This window comes from Sceloporus occidentalis, unplaced genomic scaffold, assembly GCF_023333645.1.
Source record: "Sceloporus occidentalis isolate IW3139 unplaced genomic scaffold, rSceOcc1.0.p SCAF_1, whole genome shotgun sequence".
Taxonomy (NCBI): domain Eukaryota; kingdom Metazoa; phylum Chordata; class Lepidosauria; order Squamata; family Phrynosomatidae; genus Sceloporus; species Sceloporus occidentalis.
The window spans coordinates 50,441,242-50,463,029 of record NW_028316981.1 but is presented as its reverse complement, the minus strand read 5'-3'; the positions used below and the strand labels follow the sequence as shown (position 1 = coordinate 50,463,029).

At 45.0% G+C, this 21,788-nt stretch overlaps 1 protein-coding gene across 3 annotated transcripts in view; it reads right to left on the bottom strand.

Moving 5' to 3' along the window:
* The window catches only part of GRIP2 (glutamate receptor interacting protein 2), a 577,942-nt gene extending 560,069 nt beyond the window's left edge, over nucleotides 1–17,873 (bottom strand). For all 3 annotated transcript variants that reach the window (XM_089520933.1, XM_089520954.1, XM_089520964.1), the window contains exon 1: nucleotides 17,541–17,873. In XM_089520933.1, the coding sequence (XP_089377059.1) occupies nucleotides 17,541–17,598 (58 nt within the window). In that variant the 5' untranslated portion in view covers nucleotides 17,599–17,873. The remainder of the gene's footprint in view (nucleotides 1–17,540) is intronic.
* Between the last annotated feature and the right edge of the window lie 3,915 nt (nucleotides 17,874–21,788).

Here is a 21,788-nt window from a genome sequence, read left to right as displayed (position 1 = left end):
CACAAATCCTCTTTGCATATCCTCCCACCCTGAGGCCTTGCCATTCAACAACAGAACAATACACAGTATAATATGAAAATTACTCCTCCCAACCCAGGTCACACAGTATGTATGTACGTGTGTGTGTATGTGTATGTGTGTGTGTATAGGGTTGCCATAATTCTGGACCTCCAAACTGGGACAAATGTAGGACAAAAGTAGGACAAAATTTTCAAATGTAGGGCACATTTTTAAAAAATGGAGGACACGCAAAAAATTGATTATTTTTTAAAAATGTTAATATAAATGCATGTTTCTTAGGCATGATCAAAATGGAGGACATTTTGGCATTGTTCCTAGACAGATGGCAGAAATGTACTTCCCTTTCTGGCCAACCTTCCTTCCCCATTCCAAACAGCACATTTGGGCATTGAGGAGGAGGAAGAGTGGAAAAGGCAGAGGAGGAGGAAGAGGAGAAGAAGAAGAGGAGGAGGAAGAAGGGGAGGAAGAGGGGAAGAAGAGGAGGAGGAGGAGAAGAGATGGAGAAGAAGAAGAGGAGGAGGAAGATGAAGAAGAGGAGGAAAAGGAGGAAGAAGGAAGAGGAAGAAGGGGAGGAAGAAGAGGAGGAGGAGGAGGAGAGGAGGAAGAAGAAGAGGAGGAAAAAGATGAAGAAGAAGGGGAGGAAGAGGAGGAGAAAGAAGAAGGAGGAATAAATAATAATAATAATAATAAAATTTTTATTTATATACCGCCCTTCCATCAGATCAGGGCGGTTTACAACGGTTAAAATACAATAATGAACAATTAAAACATAGTACAATTACAAGACAAAAGGCCCCAGGATTAGCCAGTCCCATTGCCAGTGCGGCGGAGGAGGGCTTATAGGACCTTATTCAGGGAATGCGATCCGGAACAGAAAGGTCTTTAGGTCCCGTCTGAATTGGGCCAGGGAGGTAGCTGAGCGGAGCTCTATGGGCAGCGTGTTCCAAAGGGCTGGGGCGGCGATGGAAAAGGTCCTCCTGGTAGTGGAGACCAATCTCGCCCCGGGAACCCTAAGTAATTGCTGCCCAGATGTTCTGAGGGTGCGGGGCGGAATGTATGGGGAGAGGCGGTCCTTCAGGTATCCTGGGCCCAAGCCATTTAGGGCTTTATAGGTCATTACCAACACCTTATATTGCGCCCGGAAGCAGATGGGCAGCCAATGGAGATCTTTTAATACCGGTGTTATGTGGCTGGCCCTGGACGTGCCAGTGACCAGCCTGGCTGCCATATTCTGCACCATTTGAAGCTTCCGGGTTTGGTATAAGGGTTGCCCCATGTAGAGTACATTGCAGAAATCCAGTCTCGAGGTTACCAGGGCGTGTACCACAGTTTCAAGGTCCCTCTGGGCCAGGTATGGGCGCAGCTGGCGAATAAGCCGAAGCTGATGACAGGTGCTCTTGACCGTCGCATTCACCTGAGCAGTCAGGCGAAGGGACGAGTCAAGAAGCACCCCCAGACTGCGCACGGAGTCCTTCACAGGGAGCGTGACCCCGTTCAGGACAGGTGGAACCACCGCCATTCCTGGACCAGGGGAACCTATCACGAGTACCTCCGTTTTCTCTGGATTCAGCTTGAGTCGGTTTTCCCTCATCCAGCCCATTACTGACTCCAGACAGGCCAGGAGAGGAGAGACGCCATCCTCAGTCACTGCATCAGTCGGAGACATAGAGAAGATTATTTGGGTGTCATCAGCGTACTGATAACCCCGCGCCCCATGTCTCCGGATGATCTCTCCCAGCGGTTTCATGTAAATGTTAAATAGCATGGGAGACAGAATGGCTCCTTGAGGGACCCCAGTTTTAAGGGCCCTCTCGTCGGAGCACACGTCTCCCAGCTGCACCATCTGGGACCTCCCGGAGAGGTAGGACCGGAACCACTGGAGCGCAGTGCCCCCGATTCCCACCTCTGCCAGGCGCCCCAGAAGGATACCATGGTCTATGGTATCGAAAGCCACTGAGATGTCCAAGAGCACCAACAGGGACACGCTTCCCCTGTCAATGCCCAGACGGAGATCATCGACCAAGGCGACCATGGCCGTCTCAACCCCATAACCCGCCCGAAAGCCAGTTTGAAATGGGTCCAGATAATCCGTTTCATCCAAGACCCCCTGAAGCTGGATTGCAACCGCCCTCTCGATCACCTTCCCCAAAAATGGCAGCAGTGACACTGGCCGATAATTATTATACACCAGGGGGTCGAAGGGGAGGAAGAAGGGGAGGAAGAAAAGGAGGAGGACAGGAGGCAGAAGAAGAGGAGGAGGAGAAAGAGGAAAGGCTCTTTCCTCTGCCTGGCTGCCTCCGTCGCCAACAGAGGAAGCCAGGCAAGGGAATGGGGCCTCGCTGAAGCGAAACTCCAAACCCCTGCCTGGCTGCCTCCGTCGCCGTTTTGCCCCCACCCCCGGGATTCCCCCCCCCCCGCGATGGAGGCAGCCAGGCAGGGGTTTGGGGCTTCGCTTCAGCCATCCTCCAAGCCCCAGCCAAGCCTGGAGGACTCCGCGATCGCGGAGGAGCCCCCAGGGCATGGCTAGGGCTTGGGAGATAGCTGTCCTCCAAGCCCCAGCCAAGCCTGGAGGACTCCGCGATCGCGGAAGAGCCTACAGGGCATAGCTAGGGCTTGGGAGATAGCCGTCCTCCAAGCCCCAGCCAAGCCTGGAGGACTCGCTGGGGGGGAAGTCCTGGGGTGGGGCCAAACCGGGGCGGGACCGTGCGGACCCGCCCCAAATCGGGAAAGTCCCGCCCCCAGGCGGGATATGGGAAGCCTATGTGTGTGTGTGTGTATATATATATATACACACACACACACCACTCTCTTCAGCATTCCCTGAAGTAGATGCCAACCACAGATGCTGGCGAAACATCAGAAACAAACTTTTCTAGAACATGGCCACATAGCCTGAAAAACTCACACAAAAAAATATTCTATAGGATGTTGTCATGGCAGTTAATGTTGAATCATGGTACAATATTTATATCTTGAGAAAGAGCACCATGTAACTTGCCCTATGTGCCTTCAAGCTAGACTGCTGTCCTCGGGTGAAGTGGAAGAAGTTCTTCCATCCACAGAGTCCAAATTCACTATGAGTCCAATCACTACACACCATCTTTGTCTTTGCAACTCGCAGCAAAATAATCTGGGGCCATCCCAAATTATGTTAATGCAGGAAAAGTGCTGTATACAAAGCAGTTTTAAGGCAGACAGACAGAAAAGAGGCAGCACCTCCATATACATCTCCATATTGTGTGTTTTTTTAAAGTGGACACAACCCCACCCACGGGAGTCTGAGATTTACTCTTGCTGTCCTATCTCTTTGATGAATGAAACTTTCCGCTCAAGTATCAGTTTAGATTTTAAAGCCATTCTAATTCCACACCACACATTGCAGGAGTTGGTGGAGGTCAGAGCCTCTGTTTCAACATTTTTTTAAAAGCAGCTGCCAACATTATTAGTACAGTATTAGCAAAAAACAGCAGCCTATAAATTCTTAATCATCATATATAGGAAGATCTTTCTTTCCTAAAATTTACACACTGTATAAAATTAAGGGCTAGGATTTAGCAAATGATGAAGAAAGATAAATTATACAAGGCATCTAAAAAGGCTGCTCACCATTTCTACATTTAAACAATGGCTATCCATAATGGCTTGGGCCCAGGTTACTTGGAGGACCGCCTCTCCCCATATAGTCCACCCCACACACTCAGGTCATCTGGGAAGAATCTGTTGAGGATCGCGATAACGAGATATGTATCAACCTCACAAAGGGCCTTTTCTATTTCGGCCCCTGGGATCTGGAACACCCTTCCTGAGGAACTCCGCTCCGGCACCTCCCTGGATCTCTTTAAAAAGAGACTTAAGACCTTCCTGTTTCCCCGATGCTCCTTGATGATATATGACTCCCCCCTATATGTACAGCATTATCGAGCACATTTAGCTGGCCTGGATTTGATGTATGGGTTTGATGTATGGTTTTAATCTGTATTTTGAAATGTTTTTATTGAAGTTTTATTTATGTATTGCAATTTTTATCTTGTATTTTGTATTTGATATTGCAATTTTTACCTGTACACCGCTATGATCAACACGGAATAGCGGTTTATAAATAAAACTTATTATTATTATTATAAGATGGCTATCCATAAGACAATATGCTATGCCATTGATGGCCTTTTTAAATAAGTTGGAGCCAAGGAATTCTGCAAAGAAAACCAAACTCCAAGTGAAGTGTTTGCCAAAGGTATTACATTGAATAATTGCTGCTATTCATCAATTAATTCCTAAGGTGCAAGGAGATTGTAGAGAGGCTAAATGAATTATTTGTATTTGGCCTTTGTTGGGGATGATATTGGAAAGATGCCTATATCCAAACCATTGTTTGGGACATTTAAGAATTTATTTCAAACAACAATGACAAAGAATAAAGTTTATAGCTAATTAGCAGCTTACTAATGAACATGCCACCAGGGCCAAATGGCATTCAATCAAGCGTGTTTAAATTGTTCAAAATGTGAAATAATTGAACCTTTTCTTTAACGTACAAAATGCGCGACCCATCTTTCCCCCTTATCAGTGCTGCAGCAGCTGCACCGCACGACACCAATGTGCTGCAAAAAAGAAGCCACTCTAAGCGGCTTCTTTTTTGCAGTGTCATAAAGGGGAAAGGGCGCCACCATGATGTCACTTCTTGGAAGTGATGTCCAGATGCTGCATGGTGGCAACGTCATCATGGCGACCGCCATGTGTACAGGAGGCCGCCATGATGACAGAGTCCGGACGGACTAGGGTTCTGGAGTGTGCAGTCGGTGCGTGCTCCAGAACCCTAGAAACGTCACAGACACGCAGCTCCCTGCCAGTCTGTACCAGGCCTAAAATTCCTTACCAGAGGGTTAGAAAACATCCAGTTCCATGTGTTTGGATCCACAGAGAATCCAGGAAAGGCTTGATCTGTCTAATTGCTGCCTAGGTAAAATAACAGAAACTACTATTATAGCTAAAAACATACAAGAACTATCCTAATGATGACTCAGTAAGGCTTATGCAAAGGGAAGTCCTGCCTCACGAATACTTCAGAATTCTTTGAGAAAGTCAGCAAGTATGTACAGTAATGGAGCAATGCAACAGAATTTGGCCTTTTGAAAAGCGTTTGGCAAAAGTGTTTGCGAACATCGCCATGCATGCTGGAAATTGTCTAGCATATGTGCCCCCTAATTTCTTATAGTTTGTGCTCTCATGAACATCTTAATAGGACTACAGTCACTCACCACAGGAGACTTAAAGTGCATCTACACTAAAGAAATAATGCAATTTGACAGCACTTTAACAGCCATGGCCCCTATCTAACAGAATTCTTGAATTTGTAGTTTTTGTGAGGCACCAATACTCTTTTGGCAGAGAGGGCTAAATATCTTGTAAAACTACAAACTCCAGGATTCCTTAGCATGGAGCTACAGCACTTAAAGTGATGTCAAATGGAATTATTTCTACAGTGTGGATGCACCAAAAGCAAAAGAGAGTTGAGTACTTTGCCTACGCTGTTGAATGAACTACTGGCTATTTTGATCTGTACCAAGACAAAAGACTATGTGACTGTCTCCTCGATAACTCCACCATGAAATCTAGCAATCTCAAGCTTGACATAGATACTAAAGGAAACCTGAGTTTGAGCATCTCAAGTCTTCTTCTTCTTCTTCTTCTTCTTCTTCTTCTTCTTCTTCTTCTTCTTCTTCTTCTAGGAAATGGCTTGATTAATTTTAGTTAATTAAAATCTGTCTGTAGCTTACAGACACAATCTCCCCTAGGGCTATGACCGGAGGCAGATGTAGAAGATCCATTTCTTCACAGGACTGCAGTACACACACTACTTCCCTCTGAAGGGCCCAGAAATCTTCAGACAGGGAGACTTCCTACTGCGATACATGAGGAAAGAGAAGGAAATGCCATGTGAGCATAGAGGGATGGGGAGACCGTAAGATCAATGGGAAAAAAAGGAGGGGAGAAGTAGAAGGAAAGAGTAAAGGGGCAGGGACTAACAAGTTTCTAATCCAAGCAAAGCTAATACTTCATCTAGTCAGGGCATGTAACGGTAGGAATAAAGATAAAACTATCTCAGTGGAAAACAAGAGTGATAATGTTCTATGTGTGAATGATCATTTATTTATATAATGTATCCAGCCACCTTCTGAAAAGCATTTAAACAAGATAGAAAGATAGATAGAAAGTCAAAAATTCAAGCTATACATTGAACTGGAACAAAACAGAAACAATGACTTTTCATTAGACAACATGAGCTGAAGACTGCTTTTTAGCTCAAAATGAATGGAGTATGGCTTTAAAACACATCTAAACCCTCTTAGACAAGATAAATTTATGAAAGAGAAGCCTAACAATGGCTATTAGCCACAGTAGCTGAGTTGAACCTCTGCTTTCAGTGGCAGTCCCCATCTTCATAGTGGATGCTGGGAATACAGTCAGCCCTTCTTATACACTGATTTTTATACACGGGTTCAAGCATCCATGGTTTGAAAATGTTCAAAAAAAGTACAGTGGTACCTCGGGATACGAATTACCCAGGTTACGAAATTTTCAGGATACGAAAAAAATTAATTTAAAAAAACTGTTTCGGGTTAAGAAAGTTTTTTCGGGTTACGAAAAAACTTTTGGTGCTTTTCGGCGCGATTTCGCACCAAAAAGCGGCTTTTCCCCATTAGCGCCTATGGGGATTCGGCTTGCGAAAGCCTTTCGGGTTACGAAATTGACAGCGGAACGAATTAATTTCGTAACCCGAGGCACCACTGTATACAAAATTTACCTTGATTTTCCATTTTTTATAAGGGACACCATTTTGCTGTGTCGCTATATTTAATGGGACTTGAGCATACACAGATTTTGTTATACACGGGGGATCTTGGAACCAAATCCCAGCGTAAAACAAGGGTTTACTGTAAACAGTTTCTCTAGAAAAAATAGAACGTTTCTGGATTCTGTGCGGACATCTGTCTCACCACACATAGAAAGGCAGGGCCATATTAGATAAGCCCTTGGCCTGACCTTTGAAACTTAATTTTAAACTAGTATTTACTATGGGAAAATATTTACTGAATGAGAATGGTAACAAGTGTAACCAATACTTAGATTTCTCCCATGGAAATCAATGGGAGGCAAACTGCTTTATTGATTTATTTATGTAATTTAGTTTATACAATCTGCCTTTCTACCAGCATGGGATCCAAGGAGACTTACAAGACAAGTGAAATAAATTAGCTTTTAATGCACTGAACCGAAATTGAGCAATCTCATGATCCAAACCATAACATCCAACCAGTAGATCAGAAGAAGTGTGGCTTCTTGAGTAAATTTCTTCTTATTCAGGCCCTTCTTTTAGGAAATAATGTCCCACAATAAGCTTGCTAACAAAGCAGAGAAACTGTCCAGTCACTTATTTTTTCCTAACCACATTCTGCAGATATCATCGCAATCTTTGGCGGGTTACAGCCTGCACCTGCCCCTTTCCCCGCTGTATTGAGGCCTCAGCTGCCAGACCGGCAGCCTCCAAGGCCCCAATCCGCCGCTTTCCAGGCTGCAGGGAAGTGGCAAAAGGCCGCTTCCCCGCAGCCTGGAAAGGGGTGTCCTTGGGGCTTCAAGCCCCAAGGACACCCGATGGCAGCGGGGAGGAGGAGAAAGGGGCTGCTTGGCCTCTTTCTCCTCTGTGTCGCTGGGCGCAGCCATGTAAAGGCTGCACCCAGCGACGCAAATCCCAGAAGGAGCTCCGTTTCGGAGCTCCTTCTTGCACCACGGAAAGGGCGCTCTAGGCGTCCTCATGTGGCACAATGATGTCATGTCCGCGCCGCCTCGTTTGGAGGCGGTGCGGTCGTGACGTCGTAATGGCGGCAGCCGTATGGAATGGCCGCCACCATTTTGTGTGCGCTCCACGCGTGCTAGGGTTGGGAGCTCCTTTCTAACCCTAGTACACACGGAGTGCGGACTTTTAGGCCTGTCTGTAACCGGCCTTTGTTTCCTAGTTTTCTATCACTATGTTGTAACTAGTAAATGCATGAATAGAATGTAAATGCATGAATAGATGACATGTATCTATTCATGCATTTAAACTAAGTTTATGTTGCTAGGAATGAACCAATCATACAAAACATCTCCTTAGCCATGCACCTACAAACATACTTGTGCCTGCGTATGCATACACACACACACACACACACACACATACACACACACTTGGAAAAATACTCCCCAAATTGTATTCCATGTGTAATTTAATCAAGATAAACTGTTGTCTTCATTAAATATTCTCCATACAGCCAATCTATTGAGATAAGGCAACACATTATTTTAATCCATTAATTAATTGATTGATTGGTTAAAAGGAAGCCAAATAATTATTGGCTGACAGAGTTAGCAATAATGTGGTACTTTATAATATTCTGTTGAGTCTTCAGGGCAATGGATAAAATTCTCTCATTAAAGTTCATGAATAAACTAGAAGTCTGCTCCACCAAACGATTTAAGACAAAATATTGAGTTAAGATGAAATAAAACCTGGATGCGTAAAGAGAACAGCTATACTTCAAATTCATCCTAATATATTATTTGCTAATAATGGCCCTTCAACCATGGCCCTTCAGATGTTTCTGGCCTATAGATTCCCAGAGTTCTAGCCTGCTTAACTGGTAAGAGACAATGGGAATTGTATATCAGAACCATTTGGAGAGCCACATTTGCCCATCTCTCATCTACATTAAGTCACTGGAAGGTATCATGCAGAGGTTTGCGCTAAAGAGTCACCAATTTACAGATCATCCACAGTTCAATTGCAGTTTCATCTACAAGCCCCATAGAGGCGGTAGAAACTCTGGAAGTGGCTCTGAGACAAATGAGGAAACTTAGGCTTGTTACGGACTGCCAAAATAAAGCTGCTTTGGGTCTCTTTGGAGGTATGCTATTTAAATGATGCATGGGTCCTAAGAGTCTGGAGGGCGCGCCAAAGCCACACTCCATTCCTAAGCACTGGAATGCAACTTTGGTGCAGCTTCTGGATTCTTAGGGCACATGCATCATTTAAACAGCATACCTCCAAAGAGACCCGAAGCAGCTTTATTTTGGCAGTCTGTAACAGGCCTTAATGTAGACAAGATTCTGTGGTTGAGGAAACCTGGTGTTCTGAATAACAAGCCTGCCTTGGGTTGCACCCTCCATGAAGGATCATATGTACATGTAGTTTGGGGTACTACAGGGCAAGGTATTATCACTTGAGGCCATTGTTTCATTCAGGAGCAGGTAACCCCTTCTTTCACTGGAGAGAAAGTGACACAATGGAAGAAGACAAAGTACTGTTGACATGGAGACTCACCATAAGAACTCTAGAAAATCAGGGATCTTACTCAGACAGAAGTTTCCAGAGGAACCTTTCCTTTTCAGAAGAGGTACCTGTCTTTTTCAGATGTGTTGCTTCCCATGCATAGAAAGCAATGGCAGAGCTAGATGTTTTCCTGTTCCCATGTTGAACAGGGCATGGCGGGTACTACCTGAGCAGGGCTACCCTGGGCAAATATTGTTTATGGTATGTTCCCTTGCAAAATTTATATTTTACCCCACATGGCCCAGCATGGAAGTCTAGCAACTTCAGCCAAACATTTTCCCCAGCCACTTTTCCCTGTGTGGGACTCCCCCCTCCCACACCCCAATTGTCTTTTATTTCCCTTTTTCTTACCCCCATACATCATATGGCCTGAAGAGGGATCATTCCAGAAGTTTAAGGTAAGCCATTTTTATGGGATTATTGAAATTAGGCCAAAGACTAAATCAAACAAAGCTGAGGGCCACATATAGTCCTCAGGATCATAGAACCATTGAGTTGGAAGAGACCGCAAGGGCCATCCATTCCAACCCCCTGCCATGCAGGAAATCGCAAAGCATCCCCAACAGATGGCCATCCAGCCTCTGTTTAAAGACGTCTAAGGAAGGAGACTCCACTACACTCCGAGGGAGTGTGTTCCACTGTTGAACAGCCCTTACTGTCAGGAAGTTCCTCCGAATGTTGAGGTGGAATCTCTGTTCCTGGAGCTTGCTTCCATTGTCCCATGTTCTAGTCTCTGGCGCAGCAGAAAACAAGCTTGCTCCATCCTCAATACTTAAATACTTAATACTTCCATACTTAAAGAGGGCTATCATGTCACCCCTTAATCATCTCTTCTCCAGGCTAAACATCCCCAGCTCCCTAAGTCTTTCCTTATAAGGCATGGTTCCCAGGCCCTTCAACATTTTGGTGGCTCCTTTGGACATACTCCAATTTGTCAACATCCTTTCAGAACTGTGGTGCCCAGAACTGGACACAGTACTCTAGGTGAGGCCTGACGAATGCAGAATAGAGTGGCACTATTACTTCCCTTGATGTAGACACTATGGCGGGATACAGACAGGCCAAAAAGGGCGGTCTATCCACGCCTTGTTTTGCTGTGTGAGGAAGCCACAGTGGAAAAACCGCACGGTTCCCTCGCGCAGCAAAAGGAACCCTTAAAATGCGGGTTCTTCTTGCAGTGCCTTTGTGACCCTAAGCGTCCGTCGCATCAAAATGGCAGCGCCCATGTGTACAGGGTGCCGCCATTTTGACACCTCCGTCATGTGCTAGGGGTGAGGCCAGTAGGGGCGGTGCGCCCTCGGCCAACCCCCAGCACATGATGGGGGCGCCGCAAAGGCCTGTCTGAAGTGGGCCTATATTTCTATTGAAGGAAGGGGGAAGCAAGAAAGAAATTTGAGTTCTCCTATTATCTGATTTGTGGCCTTGCCTGTGGCAGATATATGTAATATTAATTAGTCTGCTTCTCCCATATACACACACACACATCTGTCTAACCATAAGGGAACTCTATGTGGGTTTACAGAGCTACATTTTAAATGGCACATTGTATCTATTTCCCAAATAAACAATCCAGTGCTTCCCAAATAAACACATGTAGGAAGGCAGAGATAATATATAATTCATGGCCCAGATTATCAGAGATAGGGCTAGCGACATATCCACTTTGTAATGTATATCACCCCAGAGAAGAACACACTTGGGAATTACCTTGACTACTTACATGAACATCAAATACATGTTATGAATTAGCATTGTATTTTGTTCAGAAAGACTAGTAACTAGTTAAATCATCAAGCCTGTCTGTTTTAGATTCTCATTTTAGAATAAGAAGTAGCAAGTACACAGCTAATTATTTTAAAATAAACAATTTAATTAATTTTAACATAGAATGTAATATTTGTTTTTGTAGATGTTTTACCTATCTATACTTCCATACCTTCAACACAAATATCTAACAAAAAGAAAACAGAACATACACAAGAGGCACAGTTGTCTACCACAGTTTCTTCAAATTAAGTCATTGTTCTGCTCCTTTTGCAGAATTTAGATTAAACCAGTAGTGGGGAGGGCAGGACATAATATGTATTGTAAGTTCCTTTTTTATGTCTTTAATTCACATTTTATTAAATTCAACCTTACATGAAAAGCAATTTATACCTGAACCATGTGTGGGCTGTTAATAAGATTCTCCTTAAAAATAATCCATCGTCCACTTAATTTCTCTTTAAATTCTTATTTCTTATTCTCCTTTGATTTCATGATGTGCAGCATGGTTTACATAGTTAAAAGTCACGTAAGCAGTGTATCTTATTAAAGTCTTAGCAGGGCTCTTTCATCTCACAAATCAATATAATCTCAGGGCTTCACTTGCTCACATGTACCAATGGAAACCTCGGCCCACAATCCTGACAATCAGACTAATGATATAGCCAATAAAATTCCAGTGTACCCTCCTACATCTGTTTCCTAGGTAACCATCGCGGAGCCACATAAATGGGATAGAAAGAAAGGAACAATGCAACAGCCACCTAATCCTACAATATCTCTTAAAGAACAGCTTTAACCTGCTACATCAACCCCCCCCCCCTTTTTTTTTCCCCCTCCCTTAGCTGATTCATGCAGAGAAAGTAAGTTATTCAGAAAGTTGTGAGAAGGCACTCCTCCTAATGCTGATCTTCTTACTGGAGTGGCAGGGAAAGGCTGTGTCATATAAAAATAAAGAAGTCTGGGAGGGGAGGCATGTATCCCAAGTAACACAGAAATACTTTTAAAGTAATTACATAAAAGTCCAATCATGCAGTTCCCAGCAGCTGAAGAAAGCTGGGAGAAGATAAATTCACTGCCATGCGTAAGGAAGACATCACTTGGAGGCATGTACAACAGCATGCTGCGATGTGCCCTGATGCTACCCACTTCACCAGAAAGTGTGGGCCAGTTGTCATGCATTATTTTTGCAATGATAGGCTGACAACTGAATATATGTGTGAAAACATCATGGCAGAAGTGCTAATTGTTGAGAGTTAGGATAGCTTAGCGGCCAAGAAACTGAGCTGTGAACTACTTTTTTAATTAATTAAAATAGTTAATTATAGTTACATTTACACTCCACCAATCTGCCAGTGAGCTCAAGGCATCAGGCATCGCTTTCCACATCTCCCCAATAATCCTCACATCAATGCTGTGAGGAAGATAAAGCTGAACAAGAGCCCAGCCTGAACTGATAAACTCCTTAGCTCAGTGGGACTTGAATCTGGATCTTCCAAGTCTTGAGACCATTATAATTGGCCTGTGTAGACAAACCCTTGGTCTAAACCCATCAAAGCACAGCTCAGCTCAGCTCAGTAGGAAGGGAAAGAAGTCAAGCAGGGCCAGCACCAGTTCCCCTAGGAAGGCTTTCTTCTTCCCACTTGCCATCCAGCAGCCATTCCACCTGCCCAAAGTATGGCAGAATATTAAGAAACTATGCTTGAACTTTCTTGTTGTCCTTTTCCCTCTTTACCTCCTTTTTCTTTAGGATCATACCTTTTTAAATGGTAAGCTTTAGGGGAGGAACTGTTCTTTTTGCCTGTTGTTGCTGCTGCTTCATAAACTTCTCTGAGAGTCCAGAAGCAGTGCAGAGTGTAAGTGACATAAATAAATATGTAATAATTTGTTAGTAGGTAGGTTTGCTGTTACTGCCAGTGTTCCAGCCATACTGCATTTACTAAGGCTGGTTAGCAAAGTTACAAAGCTTTGTTGGGAAACTGGTACTGGTGAACTGATAGTCATAAATATTGTGTCAGAAACATCCAACTACAGTAGCCTTATTCTGTCTTTGTTTAGTAGACAGTCTTGTTAGACAACAATCAAGTTTTTATCACAGATGCCCAATGATACCACATTATCATGAACTTACCTGGTAAAATTCTAGGATGTTAGCAGACATTTAAGCTAAATTATCATCAAATATTATCTATGTTTGCAAGGTGGACCTTTAGATCTAGTTCAAATAGCATTTTAGCTTGATCAGAAGTACATTACTGAACAAATGATTAATATTCAAGAGAAAATTATTGTTCAGTTCCTCTGCCATGCGCTCATATTGTGGTTTGAACCTACCACTTTAAAAACTTGCTGAAATGGAATATATAAAGATGGGCTAGAGAAGAAATTACATTACTATTTTGCAATGGACCAGCTGCCCATCAAATGACACCCCTCCCCCCATTTTACTACACCAATATGGTCCTACAAATTAAAACTAATAATAATAAGGTGAGCATCAATTTGAACACATTTTCTAAAATCAAGTACAACCATATCTTAGTTAACAAAGTCTGCTTCATATGAATATCAATCGTGGACACTTTTTTTCTGTTGGACATGCTTTTAGTTTATATAGCAACATGAAAAAAAATTGACTATAGTCTATCAGGAGTTTTATTATTATTATTATTATTATTATTATTATTGGTCACCAGACTGTTTTGTTTTCCAGAACATGGACTTTGAAAACTAAGAATTACATTCCATATACAACACTGATCTTACAATCTTAAGCACTCCTACTAGGTGAGTAAACTCTTCTGAATATAGTTTTCTGTGGGTTTTCCAGGCTATGTGGCAGTGTTCTGGAAGACTTTATTCCTGATGTTTCGCCTGTATCTGTCACTGGCATCTTTGGACAGTGGTGGCATGGAAGTGCATGGGGTATGGGGTATATACTTGTATGACCCTTGGTCTGAACCCTCTAAATACATTGTGACTTATTTAAGTGATCAAGATTGGGGTTCAAGGCCGCAGTCCTATGAACAATTTTATCTGGAAGGAAATCTCATTAAATGAAACGTGGCTTACTTTCAAGTAAATGTCAGAGGACAAGAAAGGGGTTGGCATATGCAAAATGGACTGGTTTTGGATGGCATAATGTACTTAAGTATTCAAACAAATACATTTAACTCCTTTAAACATGTGTCCAGTTGTGCTTGTAGTAGGACATATTCAGATGGTATGATGTATTTAAGTACTGAAACAAGTACATGTAACTCTTTTAAACATGTGTCCAACTGTGTTTGTAGTAGAATGTATTCTGCACAGAGACCTCACTCACAGCTGAACACATGTTGCTCTTTTGCCAATAATTTTTATAAGTCTTGTGGATCCAAGTCATGGACAGCTGAACTGAAATGTCATATTTTCTCAGTTGCACTGTGAAACAGGCAGGAGCAGATAACACACTCAAAACGAAAGGAAATTGGAAAGGAATATTAAGACTTTAAACTTTTAAAAAAGAACTTCTGCACAAAGCTACACTGGGAATTCACAATGGCATCATATTAGACATGATGTAGGAAGAGTTTCTGCATCCTAGCTAAATAAGGAACTGCAATATTGACAATCAGTTTCCTGTTTTCCCAGTGGAAAAGCACAATTCCAGACAATAGTATATAAAACCACAATTGTTTGGTGCTCCTTTGAGGAAAGAAGACATGTAAGGAAAAGAAAATTTTTTAGAAGAAGGATATCTCCAGCTTATTCAGTGTACCAGTTTATTATTTAAATATTAAACAATTTCATCTTGCCTTCCGGTTATCATAAGAGCCTCCAACTTAAGAACCTACTTCGCAGGAAAATCTCTCTCTTTTTTTGATATACCGGTCATTGATTGGAAGCAACCAGTATTGCTTGGCATATTTCTCCAGAGAATTAATTTTTTAAAAAGAATGATACCAAGACATGTAAAAACGTACAGTTTTTAAAAAGCTTGTTTCCCAGCAGCCCCCAATGAACCCTGCAATTCATTAGTCCAGCTTTCAATATGTCTCAAAGAGAGCAGCCAGTACAAAACCACGAGATCAAAGTTTCAGTAAAAGAAAGCCCTGCAAGAGCTTGTTCTACAGAGTACAATAATGTGATGTTCCCATTAAACCTATCATGTCCTCCGAGGCTGTGAAGTTCCAGAATCAATGAGCAAGTCAAACGACATCTGCCACATCTTTTACCAGATGCCAGATTGCCCCCACCTCCTCCTCCATCTCCTACAGTTCATGTTTCTAATGGTTAGAGCACCTCTGCTGCACATTTTCAAGCCTGTGAAAATGTCTGGCTATATTTTAAAACACACACACATCCAGTTCTATGGAATATACATGACACAGATAGCCAAGATGTTCATCACTCAGCAATGCCTGATGTGATAAAACCCAAAGGAAGCTGCTTCCTAGGAAATTCACTGTGGAGTGGGGGGAATGCAACACAAAATGCAAACATAAACAGTGAATGCAGCCGAGGAAGCTTCAGCAAACACCTCAAAACCTCCCACGTTCACATAAAACTAGAAAACGAGGAGTGTAGGTACTGCTGGTCTTCTCTGGTGCTGCATCTAGATCCCAGGAAGAACTCTGAGCAGAAATGAAATATTGAGGAGACTGCCTTCAAAGAGAAGCACTTCCACCGTCTCCTCTCCATGCACACATTCATACGCACACACACACAAACTGTCTGTTTAAAATGCACTGGACGCACTTGGGCTGTACTACCAAGTGGCTCAGAAATAATACAACAAGAAAGCCATTTTAGGATAGAATGAAACCTTGCAAGTACACATTTGTTTATCTTCTCACACGCAGTATCTAACGTGAACCACTGTGGATAGCAGAAAGCCTTGTCTCCATCCATTTCTAGCCCTAAGGAGTTTATCACACGAAGGAGATGGGGAGTGTATCCTGTGAATATCCCAGAAAAATCACCTAATTACGTGAAACGATTTCACACAACATTGTGCAAAACCCGCCAGTAAAGTGCTCACAAAGAAGCATTAATGACCATCTTTTTACTTTTGAGATTTCAGTGGCAGCACGTTTCTGATATCACTTTATTATTTGTGTGATTGTGGATGGTAATCGCGTGTGCAATTCCTCACCATTTTCGCTTTATTTGCGGGATGCTTTGAAGGCGCTTTAATCTCTCTTTAATGCCGAAATCAGCCCCCAGTGTGATAAACTCCTAAACATTGCACCAGTGGTTTTCTTGCCACCATTGCAGACCTTCACTTGGCATAACAACATTCTTGGGGCAAAAGCAGGACTTAAAAGGACTTATTGTGGCATCAAGAGTGGGACAGAGGACTTGCTGGGCCCCTCTTAGGCTGCATCCACACTGGAGGGATAACTTAGTTTGGCACCGCTTTAACTGCCCTGGCTGAAGGCTATGGAATTCTGGGAGTTGGAGTTGGTCGTGGGGCCACTGGCCACTGGCCCCACAACAAACTCCAACTCCCAGAATTCCATAGCCTTCAGCCAGGGCAGTTAAAGCGGTGCCAAACCAAGTTATCCCTCCAAGCAAGCAAGCAAGGCTTCTGCCACCTGGTGGGACATTGCCTCAAACTTTTTGGAGCTGCGGGTCTGGTGCTAACTGAACAGCTCCTCTCTTGGCAGAGCCAGGCGAGCATCCAGAAGGAAAGCGAACAGGGAAGCAGGGCAGCTTATTGCAGGACCATCATGAAATCTCACAAGAAACCTTCCTCCCCCTTAAATCTAATCCAACAGGAGCAACAACAACCCTAATCGCCAGCCCATAGAGCACAATAGAAGCCAGCCTTTCTCCAGTGCCTGATCCCTCCAAGCGAAACAACTGCATACCAATTAGATAGACACACACTCAATACATGGTGTGTGTGTGTGTGTGTGTGTGTGTGTGTGTGTGTGTAAATTTACTCATCCTCTCTTCCACATTTTGTTGCAGAAGGAGGACACACACACACACGCCCCTATCCGTCCCACATCTGGGAAAGCACCTCTTATAGGCTTATAAAGCTTGTTGGGGGGGGATTTTTTTATCCCGTTTGCAAAGGAGGCGACTTCTCTCCTTGCCCCCCCCCCCGCGACACGAAATCGTCCCAAGGCATCAATAAGGCATCAGTGGCACCAGTAACGCACAGCTGCCAGCAACCAGCCCCTGCAGGAGAAGGGGGGAGCAATGCAGCTTGGCACCTAACAGAGTACCATCTCCCAGAATGCCACAGCATGGGGCCGGGGCAGTTAGAGCATCATTTCCCAAGTGTGGATGCAGGGAGCACCAAGGGCCCCAAGAGCGAGTCCAAATGCCTCCCCTCTCTCCCTCTGCATCCTTGCCTCTGGATGCCTGCCTGCTCCTGGGTCTGCTCCGTCCTTACCGTCGTCGTCCTGCATCCTTTGGAGGCAGAGGCTCAGGTTCTTCCTCCATCCCGGCATCCCGGCTGGCTCCGACCCGGCGCCTCCAGGCCAAAGAAAGGGGGCCGGGGGCGGCGAGGCTCTGGCTGGGCAAGGCTAGCGGGCATGGAGGGGGACAGCGCCGGAGGAGGAGGAGGAGGGGAAGGGGGGCTGGAGAACCCTCGGGGCCACGGGGAAAGGACAAGGAGGGAGAGGAGGAGGGGGCTCAGGGGGGTGTTGCTTCTCTCCTTCTCCTTCTCCTCCTTCTCTAGTGCTCTCTTTCCCTGAAGAGATGTATTTCTTTCCTCCCTCCCTCCCTCCCTTCTCTCCTTCCCTCCTTCCTTAGGAGCTGTGCTTCCCAGCCTGCGTGCTTCTCCTGTCGGTGTCGGGGACCGTACTAACTCCGCCAGGAGGAGCCAGGGGAGAGAGAGCCCAAGCAGGCTCTGCCTCTCCGCTCCCCCAGGGGCTTCCCTAGCCTTCCAGTCAGCCCCCCTTTTCCTGCGGCCTCTCTACCTGCCTCCCTCCCTCCCTCCCTCCGGAAGGAGCCCGGGACGCCCTGCGGGGGCCAGGGAGAGAGCACAGGCCTCCCTCCTCAGGCTCCTCTCCTCCTCCTCTTCTTGCAGGCTTCCCACGCGGGTTTGGGGAGCATCCCTTCCCCGACCCCCGGGGCAAGGAAGAGGAGGGCAGGGGGCCCAGGCCTCTCCTGGGACTGAGGAAGGGAGGGAAGGCCTCCCCGCCTCCCTCACTGCCCCACCCGGCTTTAGGATGGCGAAGGGAGCAGCACACTGCCACCAGAGACGAGTCCCTCTTTCCCAAACTTTGCTCCTCGGTGTGTTTGGGAACTCCAACCCCCAGAAGCCTCGGCTACTTTAGCCCACAGTGAGGCATTCTGGGAGCTGAAGTCCAAAACACCTGGAAGACCAAGGCTATGTCCAGACTGGAGAAATAACCCGGTTTGGCACCGCTTTAACTCTTGCGTGGCTCAAGGCCACCCAAGAGCAAAAGCTCTTGCTCTTCCACCTTTGAGACGGACTGAAAGAGAGCAGTTGGGAGCATGAGCTTCCCTACTAGGCTTGAGCCTGCTTCCTCAGGTGGCATCTGAACACTGAAAGCCTGGATGCCTCTGAAAAAGGAGGTTCAAGTAGGCTTTAAGAAAGCTCACGCTCCCCATGTCTTTCTTTCAGGGAGCCTCCAGGTACGACAAGAAGATCCCTTTCCAGGCTGATTGTACAGATTCAGACGGCTAGGTCTTCGCATTCTCTTACATGATGGGAGAGAGCTTGTAGCACCTGGGAGACTAACTGAAAGGAGGAAATTGGCAGCATGAGTTTATTAAACAACTGGACGGCTCCCAGACTTTGGTCCTCCAGATGTTTTGTACTCCAGCTCCCAGAATTCCTGACTGCTGACCAAACTGACTGGGGCATCTGGGAATTGGAGTCCAAAACACCTGGAGGACCAAAGTCTGGGTACCACTGAAAAGAAGAGCCACCTCCCTACTTCAACCCTCTCTGTCTGTCTGTCTGTATGTCCCTCCCTCTGGCATGAAGGTCTTGTGGTGAAAGTGCATTTGGATCCCACCTTTCTCCCAGAATTGGGACCCAAAGCAGCTTACAGTCTAAAAACATCGGAGGGGGGTATGGCTGCTGGGCACGGTTCTGAGGGGGGATGGAGGGCGCCTTTTCAAGGACTGGCCGAGCAAAGCTGCCTGCCTTGTGTTTCCAATCCTCAGCACCCGAGGAAGGGTCTGCGCCTTTTGCTGGGTCTTTTTGGCGGGAGAGGTGCTCTGAGGGCGGATGGCTGGATGTGGGCTCTTTGCCACTTGATCCTGGCTTCTCTTTCCTGGCGCTTCCTTCAGCAGGAAAGAGAAGAGGGGGAAAGGGGAGGTTGTTGTTGTTGCTGTTGTTGTTGTGTGCCTTCAAGTCGTTTCCGACTTATGGCGACCCTAAGGTGAACCTACCCTGGGGTTTTCTTGGCAAGTTCCTTCAGAGGGGTGGGAGTTGCCATTGCCATCCGCTGAGGCTGAGAGAGTGTGACTTGACCAAAGGCACCCAGTGGGTCTCATGGCCGAGCTGGGAATGGAACCCTGGTCTCCAGAGTCATGGTCCAAGACTCCACCACATGATGCCGCCACAGAGCCTAGAATCACAGAGTTGGAAGAGACTACAAGGGCCATCCAGTCCAATGCCTCTGCCATGCAGGAACTCATAATCAAAGCATCATGTGCAAAAAACCAGGATTAAAAAGCTGGGGGTGGAGGGAACCTGCAAAAGCGGGTTGGTTTTCACACATGACGTTGTTAAACTGGTGTTTAACTTGAATGGAAAGTATACAAAAGCTGCTCCTTTTTACTTTCGGGATTTTCCAAAAGGAGCGGCTTTTGTCTACTCCCCGTTCAGGTTAATACCACTTTAACGATGATGTTGTGTGAAAATCAACTCGCTTTTGTGGGGTTGTTTTTCTGATTTAAACCCTCGTTTCTGTGTGGGATTTCCCCCATGTGATAAACTCCTTGGACTTGGCGTAGAATTCAGAGCTGGGCGTAGAAAGTGTTGTTACTATGTATGAGGGTTTCCAGTGTGCAAATCAGTCACACAGTAGGGAAACTTCCCCAAGGCATCTTGTTCTTATCTCCAGGTTGGAAGGAGGAACTCAGAGCATCCACAGGTGTCTGGTCTCCCTTGCCACAAAGGCAGCCCTGGTGGTGCAGTGGTTAAATGCCTGCACTGCAGCCACTCATTCACAAACCACAAGGTTGTGAGTTCAGTACCAGCCAGTGACACCAGGTTGACTCAGTCTGGCATCCTTCTACAGGTTGCTAAAATAAGTACCCAGTTTCTTGTGGGCAATTAGCTTACACTTTGTGTGTGTGTGTGTGTGTGTAACTATATTAAAGAGCCAGTGTCGCCTAGTGGTTTGAATGTTGGACTGCAACTCAAGATCAGGATTCAGTTTGCCAGTCGAACATGAAACTGGGTGACCTTGAGCAAATCACACTCTCTCAGATTCAGGAGAGAGCAATGCCAACCCCCCTGTGAAGAAATCAAAGATATACTCATGTTAATCTGTAGAATCATTATGTAGAGAGATCTTGTAACACCTTTAAGACTAACTAAAAGAAAGAAGTTGGCAGCATGAGCTTTCCTAGACTTAAGTCTACTTCCTCAGATGCAAAATCACCTTATCATTACCATAAGTCAAAAATGATTTGTAGGCACACAAGCACTTAAATACATTTTCTGTGAATGCCAGATTGAAAATTGGATATGGTCCCCCTACTTTTAATGGTTGGTGTTAAAGGCAACGAGGGGATCTTAAACAACAGGAATGACGTGGTTAATGGGGTGCAAGTGGTGGGGTGCTTAGGTGGATCATGTTCTCCTGGAGTTTGTTATGCAGTAGAAAACAGGGGCCAAGCATAGTCAGACATACATTCTATACTTTTGGAGAGCTGATTTCAGTAAACTTAGAAAAGTACTGGGGGTGATCCCTTGGTTGCAAATACTAAAAGAGAAGGGAGTTCAGGATGGATGGGAAATTCTGAAAAGGGAGATACTAAAGGTACAATTTCAAACAAGTTCCAACAAGGAGTTAAAATGAGAGGTGTCTCAAGAAACCAGGATGGATAATTAAAGAACTTTCAAGTGAGCTAAGTTTTAAATGGGAGATGTATAAGAAATGGAAAAGGGGAGAAATCACCAAAGGGGAATTCAAACAGTGAGCATGTACAGAAGGAAAGTCAGAAAAGCTAAAGCGCAGAATGAGCTCAGTCTGGCTAGAGAAGCTAACAATAAAAAGGGTTTTGGGGGTATGTCTGTAGCAAAAGGAAGAAGGAAATGGTAGGGCCACTGTGTGGAGAAGATGGAGAAATGCTAACAGGGGACAGAGAAAAGGCAGACTACTCAAGACCTTTTTGTCTTCTTAGAAAAGGAAAAGGTTGCTCAACCTGAGGGAAATGGAGCAGAGGATGCAGTAGGAAAAATTCATGTCTCCAGGACCAGATGAACAACATCCAAGGTTATATTAAAAACTGGCAGAAGTAATCCCAAAGCAGCTGGCAATAATCTCTTGAGAATTCCTGGAGAACAGAAGTCCCAGAAGTCTGGAGGAGGGCAAACGTCCCCATCTTCAAAAAGGGGAAAAAGAGGACCCAAACAATGACCACTCAGGTCTAAAACACACTGCAGAAATAATTCTTTTTGAGACTGTTTCAACTGTCCTGGCTCAGTGTT